Genomic DNA, 16,006 nt, shown 5'->3' with positions numbered 1-16,006 from the left:
AGACTATTGGGTCTGGTTTTTAGAATAGGCAGTGTTTCCTGACAGTCTTGTGACTGCAGGCTTTTATTAGAAGCAAACATGAAGGTGAGTTTACCTGTAGGGAATTGGAAGTAGTATCAGATTATGTCACTCTTGCTGATTGTGTCATTCCAGTGTGATATAACTCAAGGGCATTCCTTGCCAGCTAGGTTGTCTAATCAGGCATCCTGCCAAGCTTTCAGTTTACAGGCACTTTTCAGTCTGACGGATGACCTATAATACACAGAGACTTAAAACCTACTTAATACCTGGGGGGGTGGGGACATTGTTCAAGTGATCTACCGGCTGCCCCCAGGTTTTTTCAGCTGTGTCATGCTGCCTTTCTCCTGGGCTGGTTGTGATGTCTAGAAAGGGTTAGGAAGATTTCTTAGCATGGAGCCTTTGGGTGGAGGAGCTTTGGGCAGTAGGGTTAGAATCTTTTCCATGACTTGTTTGTTGTTTGTGCCTTGGTTTTAATAAAGGAGATGCCAGGATTCATTTATCAATGAGCTATATAATTTATTTGGAATGCATTGATTTTTCAACAAGTGAAACCATCCCAATTTCACTATTTGTCTTGGTGTCTCTGTCTGCTTGTCATCTCAAGGAAGCTCCAGCCTTCATCTTTCATCCAGGGAACCTTTTATTGAAGAAGGGTGAACCCAGCAACCACTGGGAGAACGTGCTGAGGACTTAAGGTGAAGTCTAGCTAGGGGCCAGGACTTAACACGGAGCTCTGTGACCACCAACAGGCTACTTTTGCTGTCAGTCTCCTTATGGACCAGGAGGGATGTGAATGGGCAGAGTGGGAATATTTGATTCTTGGCAGCAATCTGCAGAACAGTAGTGGGAGCCTCAGAGCCTTTTGTTCAATCCACACTGAGAAAGAGCCCGAGACCAGGTAAATGAGGGCCTGAGAGTCTCTCCAGGCAGCTTTCCAGCCTGTACCTTGGACCCTATCCCCTGCACATGCCAGGAGTACATGTCCAGACAGTCATACTCCAGGTCTGATCATGTGCCCCCTGGCATGGCTTTTCCCTGAACTCTGACCTCAGAGCTTCAGACAGTGTTTTTTCCTAAGGTTAACAAGCAGGGATGTGTGTATGGAGGCAAGGGGTTTTTAGATACTGAGGCTAGAAACAATAAATGCACTTTGGTGGTGCAGACATTTTTTCCCCTAAATGGTTTTAGAAAATTGTATATGCATTTTTCTTATTAGCTAAAGCAGTTTCTACCATAAATAAACATCCGTTTAAAGATGAGCAGACCCTGGGACTAGGATTCCATAAAACTCCTGGTGGTTTGGATTCATAGGATATAACACCTGCCTCAAATTTCGTTTTGTGTAGAATATTTATTCACCTTCTAGATTATGTAATAGTTGCAGGATTGAAGTAAAGGGTATTATGTGGGGGAAATGAATTTACTAAGCCAGATTGTGGGGGGCGCATTTGTAACATGCTTAAAAGAGTTGAGGTAGAGAAAATGAGTGCTGTCATTTAGAAAAGGAAATGATCTGTTCATGGCCATGTTTCCTTTTAGTGATTAGTAGATTTCTTGTAATGTGGAAGAAAGTATGTTTCTGTATAAATCTGTGATTTGGGCTTTCATTGGGAAAAAATGATCTTTCATTTAGCTAGGAATGAGACTTTTTTGCTAGAGAATATTTGGGAATTGGGAGATCTGTCACTTCTTTGAGCTAATTGCAGCCATTTGCTATTTAGTTGTTTTTATTTGGTAAATAAGGTTTTTTTTTTTTTTTGGGTGGTTTTAGATTGACCAACCTAGTTAGTATGCAAAACACACTTTGGGGCTTGAGGTGGAGAATGGGTATGGCAGGGTCAGTGACTGGGTTGTCAGCCGAGGCAGAGGAGGAAAGAATTGGAGAAAAAAAAAAGATGAAAAATGTGAGCTGCAGGGAGATAGTCAGTGGTTAGTTGCTGTGTGAGGTGATCCACACACAGTGGGGGAGGGCTACCTTGTAAACCACTGCTTGTGCTTTGAGTTGAGGTCGCACAGCAAATGCAACTGCTGTTCTCATTGCTCCCTTCCCGACAGGGTCTCCTGGCCCTGCTTACAGTACTGCATCTGTGTGGTTTTGCTCACTTCTGAAGGAGGCTAAGGATGTCTTGGAGATGGCAGACACCGTGCAGTGGTTAGTTGTTTGTTTGTACCATTTGGTTTTTTTTTTTCCCCATTGCTTTTAGAGAGAGAGGAAGGGAGAAGGGAAAGGAGAGAGAGAGAGACATAGAAACACTGATTGGTTGTCTACCATATGTGCCCGCAACCTAGTATGTGCCCTGACAAGGAATCAAATCCCCAACTTTTTGGTTACAGGATCACATTCCAACCAAATGAGCCACACTGGCCAGAGCTGCTGTTTGTACCTTTGAAGGGCGCTGGCTGACTGTATAGGAAAATATACTGCAAATTTTTCCTCCTCCTCAAGAAGGAGCTCTCGTGTTCTGAGTCTACATTTGGTGTAAAAATGAAAGTCCTGACCTTAGACTTTTTTTTTTTAAGATTTTATTTCTTCATTTTCAGAGAGAGGGGAAGGGAGGGAGAAGGAGTGGGAGAGAAACATCCATGCGTGAGAGAAACTTTGCTCTGTTGCCTCTTGCACGTCCCCAGTTGGGGACCTGGCCTGCAGTCCAAGCATGTGCCATGACCGGGAATTGAACCAGCAACCTTTTGGTTCGCAGGCTGGTGCTTAATCCACTGAGCCACACTAGTCAAGGTGACTTTTTTTTTTTAAATAGTCAAAATAAGGCGCGCCCAACAGGTTTACCCTCTTCTGTTCATGTCAAAATGTGTTGTAGGTTGGCTTTTTTAGGGTTCTAGGTTTTGGAGGGTGTTTATAAGCTTTACATTGGCCTTGGATACATATATTTCTGTAGGTTTTTATTAAAAGGGCAGCTTGATTTTCAGATGGGGGAAACATGGGAAAGATCCTGATAAAGAGTGAGCTTCAAAGTTTTAGACAGTGAGAAAAACTTGACAGGTTAATAGGCTTGGTTAGACAAATTGCCCAATATTACGTTCAGTACAGAATGCTTCTTGAAATGTAATGATGAATATGATGAGGTGGGTTTCCAGGGCATTTTATTTGCTTGTAATTAGCCTTAAGATTTCTTATTTATGGGAAGAAGACTAAATTGTATAAAAATAGGAAAATAAAATTCAGCCAGACTTAAAAAACAATAGTGTTTAATCTATTTGGCACTGTGTTGCATTGTGTTTGTTATGCATAGTATGTTCTCAGTAAGTGTTTTGGCCAGTGTTTTATTGGTTTCTAAAAATGTCTCCAAAATCAAGTGCTGTTTTAGAGATGACCTCACTTAAATGTGCTTGCTGAAAGTTCACACCAACTCTAGCAAAAATAACAATCAACTATTTATCTCTGCAAAAGGTTTGGGACTGGCCTCACTTTTTCCCCTCTTACCCTAGGTTCATCTGATCCTGACAAACCTCTGAGGTAAATGAATACTTAAGGTGTCATTTTTCTGTTTTACTGAGAAGTCAAGAACTTGCTCAAGGTCATGCAGCAAGTTGTTATGGCAGGACAGTCAGGTCTTTTGATTGTTAATTTTGTGCTCTTTGTATTTTGCTGTCAGAACCAGGGAGGTAGTGATAGACCTGTTCAAACTTTGGAATCAGATGACCCTGGGGTTCTAGTTCAGGGTCTGTCACATGCACTCTCTCCTTGAACACATTGTAAAGCTGCTGTAAATTGGATGTAGTAAAGCCTCTTTCCGAGTAGGTACTCAGAAATGGTAGTAATTTTTGTGAAGGCTTTATTTTTCCTGGGCCACATCCAAGATCATAGAGTTACATACATAGCCTCTGACTGTAGCTTTCACCTGATTTGTGACATAGGGAAGGCCAGGCATTCTGGGACTCTAGCTCCTTTATGTCTGTCAAAATGTAGCTGCCTATGTATTTGAATCTTCTGAAGATTGTTCTGCAAGATAGTCTCTTAGATTTAAGTGTCTGTTCAGCAATCATTAGTGAGGTTATATCTTTCACAAACTGTCTAAAGGTAAGTGCTTCTGCTTGGGAACCACATGGACCTCTTGACAAGCTGTCTGGGTGAGTTTTGTCCCCCAGGCCAGTGCTTTTTGCATCTTGCTTTCTTAGCTGTAATTCTCTCTGTACATGGGCCTGGTACAGAGACTTCTTTCCTATTTGAAGTCTCTTCTGCTCATCTAACTTGAGTCCCTTCTCTTGAGACTACCTGTAGAGTCTTCTTTCTGTTTTGATTTTAAGGGATTTGGTAGTCAACATCATAGGAAAGTTCTCATAGCTATCCATGACCTTTTGTTTATAGTTTCTAGCATCATTTTTTAGGCCTAAGAGTCTTATAATTCGGGTTGGGGTCATTGCATCAGTGGCTCAGCCTTCTCTCCAAAAGCCACATGTTAGAACATTACCCAGGCTGTGGGGCCCTCTGGCCTCCCTCGTGGGTGGTTTATTAACCTGTATCATGTGTAGGTTCTATCACACATGGCCTCCAGAAGGTCAGCCTCTGTAATTTAGAAGTTGTTGCAGATGTTTCCTTGTCTTTTCCTGAGGACGCTCACTCAGGCCTCCTAGAATTTCCCTTGACTCTTGTGCGGGAGGAAGGCCACATTATTTTAGTTGATTTTAGGATGATAGTGCAGTAGAAAGTGTGCTGGTTTTGTGAGTTAGTTGATCTAGGCTTTGCTTCTGGCTCTAGTTCAAGTGAAATGCTTCTAAGGAACTACTGAGTCTTGAACAAGTACTGTCAGAAAGAATAGCTCACTATAACTACACCAAAAATAATACCACAACAAAAGCAGTTTCTACTTGTTACTACCTATTGATCAGCAGATACTGTCTAAGGAGCTTTCCTTATGATCCTTATTTTATTTTAAGAAGTAAGTAGTGTTACCCCATTTTACAGATATGGAAACAGGCTGGGTTGCTGAGTAACTTGCTAGTAATTTGGCAGAGCCGAGGTAGGAAATTGTGTTTAGATACTAAGTCTCTGGCTCTTAGGAACCATAGTTTTGGGCAAACTATTTAAGTGTTTAGAAGGACAGTACTGAATATCTCTGTCCCATAGCTTATTTTGGGGATGTATCTAGTATCTTACCTCTCTAGGTTTTATATAGACACTGCGCCAAATGAGATATTTTGCAAAATTAGAACAAAACAGCTGTTTGGTGCACATTTGGTTGCAGTTTTTTAGGCTATGGCTATATTTTCCTTGTGTCCATGTAATGCTCTGAATTTGAACTGGGTTTTTGTTTTTGGTTGTTTGGTATATCTGGGACTGCTTTCTAAGGAAGTCTGTGTGTGGCCTGGAGGTACAGTTAGCAAGATTATAAGATACAGTTTTTAGTAGTAGATCATATTCTGGAGGAGAAACAACATATGAAATTAATACACTTTTCAACCTAAGGCATAACCGTGTACTCTCGGGAAAAAGGAGACTGCAGCTGTTTTTACTCAAGGGAGTTGTCATGTTTGAATGTCTTTTTTGTTTTGTTTTGTTTAAGATTTTATTTATTTATTTTTAGAGAGGGGAAAGGATGGAGAGAGAGAGAGGGCGAGTTGCGTCTTGAGTGCCCCTCTACTGGGGACCTGGCCCACAACCCAGGCATATGTCCTGACTGGGAATTGAACTGACGACACTTTGGTTTGCAGGCCGACATTCAGTCCACTGAGCCACACCAGCCAGGGCTTGAGTGGATTTGAAACAGCAAATGGGAATTTTCCACCTATAATGGTGAAATAAGAGTGACTTCTGTGAGGCAGAAGAAAAGTTGAGATTGGGCTTAAACAAATTTCTGGAACTTTAATAACTTTATTTTTGAATAGTTTCAGGCTCATAAGATGTTGTAACAGTGATGGGAAGTTCCTGTATGCTCTTCACCTAGTTTCCCCCAAATGATAACTAGGTGTGTCCAACCCTGTGGCCCACATGCAGCCAAGGATGACTGTGAGTGCGGCCCAACACAAAATCGTAAATTTACTTAAAACCTTTTTTTAAAAGATTTTATTTATTTATTTTTAGAGAGGGAAGGGAGAGAGAGAGGGAGACACCCCCCCCCCCACAATGTGCGGTTGTTGGGAGTTATGGCCTGCAACCCAGGCATGTGCCCTGGCTGGGAATCTAACCTGCGACACTTTGGTCCACAGCCCGAGCTCATTCCACTGAGCTACGCCAGCCAGGGCTTAAAACCTTTTGTTTTTGTTTTTGTTCATCAGTTTTTGTTAGTGTTTGTATATTTAATGTGTGGCCCAAGACAACTTTTCTTGCAGTGTGGCCCAGAGATGCCAAAAGGTTGGACACCCCTGTCTGTAAAATCAAGGAAGTTTATGTTGGTACAGTTCTCTTAATTCAGGTGCAGACCTCAATTCAGATGTCACCAGTTTTGGCATGTCTTTTTTTTTTTTGACTTACAGTGCTGTGGTTCCAACACCACAAAGAATCTCCCTGTGTTACCTGTAACCCATCACCCTCTTTCTTCCCTCACCCCACTCCCAGCAACCACACATATGTTCTGTCACTCTAATTCTGTCAGAATTTTCTATTAAATGAAATCATACAGTATCCAACTCTTGATGCTTGTACACAGTGTTAAGAAGTTGGATGATGGGAGTGTAAGTGGGAGTAATGGCAGAAAGTGGGACTAAAAAGGAGCTTACAGGGTTTAGATTCACAAGTGTTGGTGATTTCCGTCTGAGATGGTATGTTCTTGATTGTTTAAAGCAGTAAAGGAAACCCTTGAGCTTTGAGGAAGGTAAATTCCAGTGGCGGGGTGGGGGCGGGGTAGGTCTTGAAGTCGTTTGCCTGCTCGGTTGCTGTGGGTGAGGGAGGGCAGGGTGTGGAGTCAGACTAGGGTGTGGCAGGGGGACTGCATGGTCAGGTATTTTGGAACAATGAAGGTACAGTTTGGATGTTGGTGTAAGCAAGGAATTGGGATACAGGGTGTTCCAGTTTTGGAAATGGGAGGCAACAACACTACTAGTAGTGAAAAACATAGGGACAGCCTGGTTGGGAGGGTTATGCGGATATGGAAGGATATAATGATGGTGAACAGCCATGCAGAGATCTGCAGATAATAGGGATATATCAGGCTAGCAAATAGGTTCCACCTGTGTGCCCAGTCGTCTGTTTTGTTGGTGGCTCCCTAGGGTGGCGGGGTGAGAGGGATTCTGAAGCCCAGTTGAGCTCGAGGGGGAGAGTTCTGTGGTGTATTAGGGATGCTTGCTAAGTTCAGAAGAAGGGAGGGGGCATACCTGCCACAACTTACCTTCCTGGTCTAAACCCCCCCAAACTATAGTGTTTCTTGTCTTTTACTGCAGAGATAGTGGTGTGTAAGTAGCAGGAATTAGAACATATCAAACTTAGTTCCTTTCTCTTTTCATGGAAAAAAAAGTGGAAAACTTGGGCTTCTTCAATCAGAGTGGTACATCTGAAACTAAGAAACTTTGAAAGTTGATTAGTAATGCCAGATGCATTTTCCATTGCCAGAAATGATCAAAAGAAAACAGTAATAGCTACTGAGGTTTAAAAATAAAAAAATACATAAGTCATCATCAAACTATTTTATTGAATTTTCTTAAGAGATTGTGAAATTCAGTGAATTATTGTAGAAGCCTGAGTTCCAGAATGGCGTAGCTTTGAAATTTCTCTTAAGTCTTGGAGTGAGGAGCAGGATATTGCACTGTGGGTTTTCTTTTCAAAGGAATCTTGAAATTTTAGATGGCCTGCCTTCTTGTGCGGTGTGGCAGTGTAACAGCTACTTGTGTGGGGCAAATGTTTGTTCTTTTCTCATAGCTGGGGTTTCTAGGAGACCCCAAGCTTTGGGGTAGTTGGTTGCCCCCAAACTTCCCTGTCATATCAGTGAGAAACTTGTACAGAACCACTGATTTCAGATTCACCTGGGGCACTTTCCCTGGCTTTTAGTTCTTCCCATGATCTCCAAGCCCAGTAAAGGTTTTCCGGGAGGAAGGGGCTTAAGCGCATTTTCAGAGGCCAAACTTGTGCATGGGGCCTGTTGCTTTGGGAAAATTTAACTTCTACTTATTTTGGTCAGTTTTTTAAGGATCCTGACCTTAATACAATTAAGTTTAACAAATGCCCTGGTTTTCCTAATTTTGTAATTAAAAACAAACAAAACAAGGTGTGACTCTGTAGGAAGGCCCAGAATTTAGCAGGCTAAAGAGACAGCCCAGTGTTGTCATGAGTAGTGCAAAAGACAAGAAAATGAAGCCACCAGAAGTAGGAAAACCAAGTGACATTTCCCTGAGGTTTTTAATTAACCACGAAGCTCCTCTAGACTGGAAGTTGGGCTCTTAGGTTTTGAGGGAACTTGAGAGTTGTGATTAGAGAAGAAGCCTTCTGTTACTGACATTGCACTAGCTATGTCAAAGATCATGATGAGAAGGTGCTAGATTCCCCACTCTAGTTGCATTTGCATTAGCTATGTCAAATATCTTGATGGGTAGGTGCTAGATTCCCCACTCTAGTCTCCAGTCCAGAGATAAAGACTGATCAAAAGTGTCAAAGTGGTTTGCCAAGTTTTGTGCTGGAGATTTCTCACTGGATGATGCTTCATGGTTGGGTAGACCATTTGATGTTGATAGTGATCAAGTGGAGACATTAATTGAGAACCATCAGGGAGGGGTGGGGTGATGGGGAGGGGTGGTGGGGAAAGGCAGAAAACTGTACTTGAACAACATTAAAAAATGTTAAAATAAGAAATATATTTTAAATAAAAAATAAAGTTATATGATAATTAAAAAATGAACAGTCAACATTGTACCATGTGGGAGTTAGCAGACATACTCAGAATATCTAAATGAATAAAGTTATTGGTGAAAATTAAAAATACGTCTTTTATGGAAAAGAACTAAATGGGCTTTTCTGGCCAATGCAATAGTTTATGTTTGCTATGAGATGAAAAAGGTTGAAAATCTCTGCCTTAGAATGATAATCTCCTAGCTCAGCTGTGGGAATGGGAAGTTGCACTCGGCATTGGTATTTTTGGTTGAGTCTGGGTCCTGAGGACTGGGATGTTTATGTGCAGGCAACACCCAACCCCTGTTCTCCCCAACCCCCCAGCCTCTCAGCCTCATCTCTCTTAAGAAAGGGGCATGTAAGGGGAGGGTCCTGACATTTCCCTGCCTTAGATTTAGAGAAGACAGAGCTACTGTGACTCATCAGCCAGACCCTGTTGCCTTTCAGGCACTTGGAATGGGCAGGCTGGGATGGGTAGAGGCCTTCCTAATCTGGAGTGATGACCTGTGTTTAGTTCAGCAGAAACCTCTCTGAAAAGAAAATCCTCAAAATGGTTGGCAGAATAGTACCTTTTCTACCAAGGAAATCTCCTTTCCTCAGCAGATTCTGGCAGCAGAATATTGAAGGTTATTTTTGACACAGATCATTGTTGGCATTGATTTTTCTTACGGCTATTGGGCTACACTGCATGTAATCTGAGTTTTTGCAAGGATTGCCAAAGGGCAAGGAACCCTGCTTGTTTAGTGCCCTGCTGTCACTATCTTAGCAGATGTCTCTATTCTTGCCAGGGACAGTTTTTAGCCTAGTTAACAGTTGCTAACAGTGACAAAGAGTGTGGAATGACACACTACACTTGAGTACACAAGACCAAGCAATTGCCATTAGCTTTATAGGTGCAGACTCCAGGAAAAAGGGCCTTTGAGAAAGACAGTCAAGCAGTAGTGGAAGTTATTTCTAAGCTTAGGCCAAGCAAAAGGAAAATCAGGCAGTTTTTAAAATGAAACCTGTCCAGCATTAGTACCCTTTAAACACTGTCCTCCTGCAGTGATCTCTGTTGAATCTGTTAGGTATTGTGTAGCAAATCACCCCAGAACTTGATGATCTAAAATAATAATGACTTAGTATTTCTCATGGTTTCCCTAGGTTGGCCAAGGGTTTTTCTGTACCTCTCGCTTGGGCTCACTTGTGTGCCTGTGCTTAGCTAGAGAGTTGCTGGCCTGGGCTCAGCAGGGGCAGCTAGGAAGCTGGGGATCTCTCTCCATGTGTACAGTGGGCCTGTGTGTGGCTAATGCCTTGGATCTCAAAGTGTGGTACCCTGTCCACCAGCAGCTGTATTACCTAGGCACTCTCTGTTTCTTGAGCCCCACACCAAATGTACTGAATGAGGAACTCTGTAGTGGGACCACTCAGTCTATGGTCTAACAATTTCTCCAGGTGATTCTGATGCTAAGACAGGAGATTCACTGCTCCTAGCTCTTAGCACCTCTTCCTTACCCTTATTACCATCCCCTGCAGCTCTCTCTGAATTGGGATATTTATTGTGTCTGACCTGGATCCTGTTTGTGTCAGTGTAAGGCTGGGGTTTTCTTAACTGCTCACAGGACATTTATTGACCTCAGCTATTTTTTTCAGACACATCGGTATAGAGGTAAGATAGGTCCTTGAACGTCCTCAGTTTATGTAGTCTATCAAAGGTGTAGTGTGCTGTGGGAGATCTACCAGTTTGTCAGGGGAAATAATTCAGCTCATACGTGTTGAGCTTCCAATATCCAGGTAGAAAGAAATATCTAGCAAGTAATTAAATGTAGGAATTAAAACACAAAAGGCAAGGCTGGAGCTAGCAATTTGAAAGTCCCTGTGTACACCATGATTCAAAACCACTTTTCCTCAAAGGTGGCTATTCATTAGAATCAATTGAGGTCTTTTAAAAATGTGGATTATGCACCCCCCACTCCACATGTTTGTAAGTGTTTGGGATCTCTCAGTGTCCCGGATATTTCTGACCAGCTAGATTTGGGAACATGGCCCCAAACCATGAAAGTGAATGACAACCTGGGGGTGAGTAGAGAAATAATAGGCTAAGTCTGGAACCTTGTGGGGAACTGCCTGTGATTCTGGGCTGACATAGGTAGAGTCTGACTGTGAAGACTCTTCTGGGCGTAGGGGAACTAGAAGAAGATGAGTGGAGAACAGGATTGTAGACACCAAGGGACTAGAGAGTTAATAGGGTGTTCAAGAGGAGGATCAGGTGTACAACACTGCTGCCCCATTGGTAGCCAGAGCTGGAGCCAGACTGTGGTGGTGGCCAGTGAGGGGTGGGGCACCTGAGACATCTGGATGACTTTCAGGGAACTTCAAAGCAGGGAGAGAAAGAAGGAGAGGGCAACTGATGAAGCAAAGCAAGGTTTTTTTTTTTTGTTTTTTGTTTTTTTGTTTTTTTTTTTGAAACCTGAGTAGCCTGCCCAGGGCAGAGTGGCAGTAGAAAGGGATAAATGTGAGATAGTTATTGATGAAGCCACATCCTGGAAGAGAGGATGGATTTAAAGGCCCAACTTTTAGAATTGGCCTTTAAGAAAAGGAGAGCCATTTTTTCTCATCCTGGAAGAAAGGCGGTAAGAGAAAGGTTATGAAAACAGGAGAATTTCTAGCTGCTAAAAGTGGACGTGGTTTCTCTCATGTCCCTTTTTCGTGGCCCATTTTCTCACTTATTTTGTTTCTTTTTACTGATAGGCTAGGTGGGTTTTGGGAGTTTCTACATTATTTATTACCTAGTCTGAAAACAGGGCCTCTTTGGTGTTAAGTGAGGCCAGCCATGACTGTTGTTTCTGCAGTGTTGGAACTGCAGCACCCTTTGACCTTCCACATTGAAAATGGGCTGGCTGGGTTTCAGCAGTTCCCTTGTAAAGTGCTGCTTGGGACTCCATGTTTCACTTTGGAAAGCAAGTTAGTGATTAGTGCCTGGTTAAGCCCACAAAGCTCATCTAACTCAAAATGCTGTAATTCTGTGTTTATGATAATGTTTAACCATCTGTGGATCCCTCCTCTTCCCATGCGTGCTTTCTTCCTCCTTTTCAGTCCTCCTTTCCTTCTCTATTCCTTTTCCCATTAGTATTACTTCCTGAAGGAGTAATAGGCTTTGAGGGTTGGCTTGGTATCCTCTTGCTCATGTGCAGTGTTTCTAAGGGAAGATGTATCTGTAAGGGTTGGTGGCTGTCAGGATTCTCTCTTACTTTATGGGATTGCAGGCCATTGGCATTTAGAGCTGGGCAGTTCCTCATGGTGAGATGTGCAACATCCCTAGGCTCTCCTTGTTAAATGCCAGCATTGCCCCTAGTTTGTGACAGACACCCTCTCATGTCATTTCCAGATGTCTCCTGGGTATGACAGGTTGTTGCCTGTTGAGAATTCAGCTGTTCACACATCTCTGTGGTCAGGGAACTGTTAGGATGGGTATTGTATTCCCTACAGCTGTATTCCTTGGAAATGTGTACTCTGTATGTGTTTTCAATTAACCAGGTTGGTAGATAAGAGCTTTTAGAGGCTATTCCAAAGGCATGATGTGTAAACAACCAAAGAAAACAGGTTGCTTTTTGTTTCTTGGGATCTGTAAAATATTTAGTTAGATCAGGGCAGGAGCTGTAAGTGAAGATACATGGCACAGTATTTGTTGGACTTTAAAATCGTGGCCTGTTAGGAAACAACTAAGTTAGGGTATAAATGTTTCTTCCTGTTACATGACATAGCTATTTAACCTGTGTTTTATAATATATCAACCTGAACTTAGAAAATTGAAGAGGGGGTGAGGAAAAAAGTAGAATTTTTGCTAGATGAGAGAGATTTTTCGATAAATCTATATATCTTAACACAGTTGTAGTCAAGTAAGTGTTTTGATTTTCTTTTAATTTTAACTATACAAATGCTGGAGCATTTTCCAGTTTTTATAACCTGCGTATTTGTTTACACACTGTGTTGATAGTCTAATGCACCCATATGAGACTTAGAAATCTTTAAGTCCTGGATATGAAGAACCATGGTCACAACCAGCCTAGTCCTTAAATGAGGAAGATGGATCAGTACTTGAAAGACTGTGGTCTGGCCCTTGCTAGGTAGCTAAGTTGGGTAGAGCTTCATCTGGATATGTCAAGGTTGCGGGTTCTATCTCAGGTCAGGGCACATAAAAGAACTAACCAATGAATGCGTAAATAAGTGGAACAACAAATTCATGCTTCTTTCTCTTTCCCTCTCCCTTTCTCCTCTCTCCCTTTCTTTCTTTCTCTAAAAATCAAGAAATAAAAATAAAAGACGACTATGGTCTGTGTGTTATAAATAAATGCAAGGAAAAAGCAATCCCAGTACTGTGAGTTATTGAAGTTTGCCTTTTCTTTCTTTTCTATAGAACCTAAAAGCAGATCCAGAAGAGCTTTTTACAAAACTGGAGAAAATTGGAAAGGGCTCTTTTGGTGAGGTGTTCAAAGGCATTGACAATCGGACTCAGAAAGTGGTTGCCATAAAAATCATTGATCTAGAAGAGGCTGAAGATGAGATAGAGGACATTCAACAAGAAATTACAGTGCTGAGTCAGTGTGACAGTCCATATGTAACCAAATACTATGGATCCTATTTGAAGGTAAGGCTTAAAAATAAAAATGTCATTTTCCATGATGCAGCACTTGACTGAGATGTGAATAGTATATGTGAAGGACTTCAATAAATAACATAGCAGGTTTTCAAAGGAAGGATAAATGTTTTGACCTTTGCAGTCAAAAAAACTGGGCTTTGATAGGTTCATCATCTTAAATGTCACTATAGAAATATATTTTTGGTAAGAGTGTTTGATATTGAATTGCCTTTCTAACAAGAAAGTATTTTTGAGTGGGACTTTGTCATAAAAATGTATTTCTTATTAAGTTACAATGATGGCTGTTAAACATCTAATGTTAGCATGGTTTATAACTCATGCCAACCCAAGCATATTTTAGTCTTTTGATATTTAATGTGGTTTGTTTTAACACCATTTTAAAAAACTGCTGCTGAGAATTGATAATGTTGATTAGTGAGCAGTTTATCTACACTGGACTTTTAAGAATTCTAGGTAAGTAAATAATTACTTAAAATAGTAATTATAGTATGACACTACATGTTGTTGTTGATCTTCACCCAGCTCTTTAAGTGGAAAAGAACAGTATTAAAACTGGTTTTTCAGTCCTACATGGAACCATTTTAGATGCTGTAGGGTAAAAATCATGTCACACCACTAAGAAAGTTCAAGACTATCCCTTTGTTTCAAGTTCACTGACATATACCTGTTTTACTAAACTAAGAAATGTATCTTTCAAAATGGGGTTTTGGAAATCTAAGAACTAGTAAAAAATATTCTGAAGTAATTCTTGTGGAAACTAAAACTTAATAGGTAAAAAACAAGTATTTCCTCAGGGAGGCAGTGATTAAGTCCAGATAATGCAAGAAAGACGAGGCCTCCTCCTGTCCTGGGTTTATCCTCTAAATTCTTTATGTTGCTGATTGCAGCTGACTTTGTAGTCAAAGGGACAGTGCAGGCTTTCATTTTGTGGAAATGGGATAATACGGTGTAAGTGGAAGGATGGACATTTTAAGAACCATTGCCTCACTAAAATAAATGTATAAAGGAAATCAAAATTGAGTGGTAATCATATTTTTTTTCATAGCCTAAAGTCTGGCAATATGTAATAGGTTAAATGCAGCATTTTGAAATGGAAAGGATAAGTTTAGGAGTCAGATATCCAGGACTTGAATCTTGATTGGGTATGTGGTCTTCAGCATTTTTTTTTTTAATTTTAAATAACTTCTCTGCTTCTCATTTGTAGAATGGAAAATAATGGAAAAACCTCATTGTTGCACAGATGAGATTGAATTGTGTTAAAGTACCCAGCATGTAGTAGCTACTTAATGAGTACTAATTTCCTTCCTGAATTGGTTCTATTTATTGATGTCTCATTTCTGAAATTACATTGCAATGAAGGACTTACCCAACTGAGGTCAAAGCAAGGAGGAGGAAGTATACCAACAATAATAATCAATGATCCTTTGGGAGTTCATCCGCTTTGGGTCTTGACCAGGGCATAAAGGGAAGTACTTTACATTTTGTCATTCTTATGACCAAGAGGAGAGCCCATGCAACTTCCATGTGGGAAAGGAAAGATCATCTTGATGTTAAATTTCTGTTGAGAAAAAAACATCTGAAGAAACCCAACTTGAACTCTGTCTCCTATATCACTTAATATCATTTGTGAAATGACTTCAACAATAGTTTTTAAGTAAATTAAGAGTTGGATTTCATGTAGTATTCTAATGTTGTGCTTTAATATGAATTATGATAACGTTTGGCAATGGAAGTACAGAAGATCTTCACAAACTTTTGGTGATTAATACCATCTAATATTTAACTATGGAAATTAAGGATCAGTGGTTCAAAAGTATCTTTTTCAGCCTTGTATATATATATTGCTTTACTGTGGCCAAACCTGGTGTTACCTTGACTGTGTATATTTATATATTCCATCTGGTATGCCTATGATTGCCTGTGTCACTAATTCTAGAACATACATTTCAAGTCAACCTAACCTCCATCTAGAGTTACCCAGTTAATTTATTTAGTCAAACATAATGTCAGCTGCTAGAATAACCCCCTCCGTTTATAATGGTTTAGATATGATAGATATTTATTTCTTGCTTGCTTGCTCACAGGTAGCCTTTTTATGTGGGCAGTTTTCCTCCAAACAGTGATTGAGGAACCAAGTTTCTTCTACCTTGTTGCTGTCTTCCTTCCATTTTCCACATGTGGCTGTGCTTATCTGCCTTAAGTCATTGTGGAGGGCAAAAAAATGGAGGTTCCTGTGTGAAGTTTTCATGTGTCCAGGCCTAGATATACAGCCCATTATTTCTTCTGCCCATATTGACCTGGCCGGAAGTCAGTCATACAAGCACACCTAAATTCAAACAAGGCTGGAAAATGTTACCTAATCATGTGCTTCATGGAAGAGGAAGTGGGCCTGGTACACAGTTGGCCATTCCTTTCCAAAGCCACTTACTATATAAAGGAAGTGAAATAACTCATGGGATGATTTTCTCCATTGACTGTCTTCAGGTAGGATGAAAAGTTTTGATAATTTTGTCTGTAGTGTCTTGTATATTTTACTAGGCAGATTATTCTTTAGGACATATAACTGCCAGGAATGC

The 16,006-nt window shown here is 40.9% G+C and overlaps 1 protein-coding gene across 3 annotated transcripts in view; it reads left to right on the top strand.

Moving 5' to 3' along the window:
- Positions 1–16,006, top strand: part of STK24 (serine/threonine kinase 24) — a 130,952-nt gene that overhangs the window by 40,151 nt on the left and 74,795 nt on the right. The window contains exon 2 of one of the 3 annotated variants that reach the window (XM_045821581.1): positions 13,188–13,418. In XM_045821581.1, coding sequence (XP_045677537.1) covers positions 13,188–13,418 — 231 coding nt within the window. Of the gene's footprint in view, positions 1–13,187; positions 13,419–16,006 lie in introns of those variants that run through there. The other 2 variants (XM_045821582.1, XM_045821583.1) reach the window with 2 other exon arrangements.

This window comes from Phyllostomus hastatus, unplaced genomic scaffold, assembly GCF_019186645.2.
Source record: "Phyllostomus hastatus isolate PE091 unplaced genomic scaffold, TTU_PhHast_1.1 phas_scaffold_46, whole genome shotgun sequence".
In the NCBI taxonomy this organism is placed as follows: Eukaryota; Metazoa; Chordata; class Mammalia; order Chiroptera; family Phyllostomidae; genus Phyllostomus; species Phyllostomus hastatus.
This window is presented reverse-complemented; position numbering and strand designations above follow the sequence as displayed.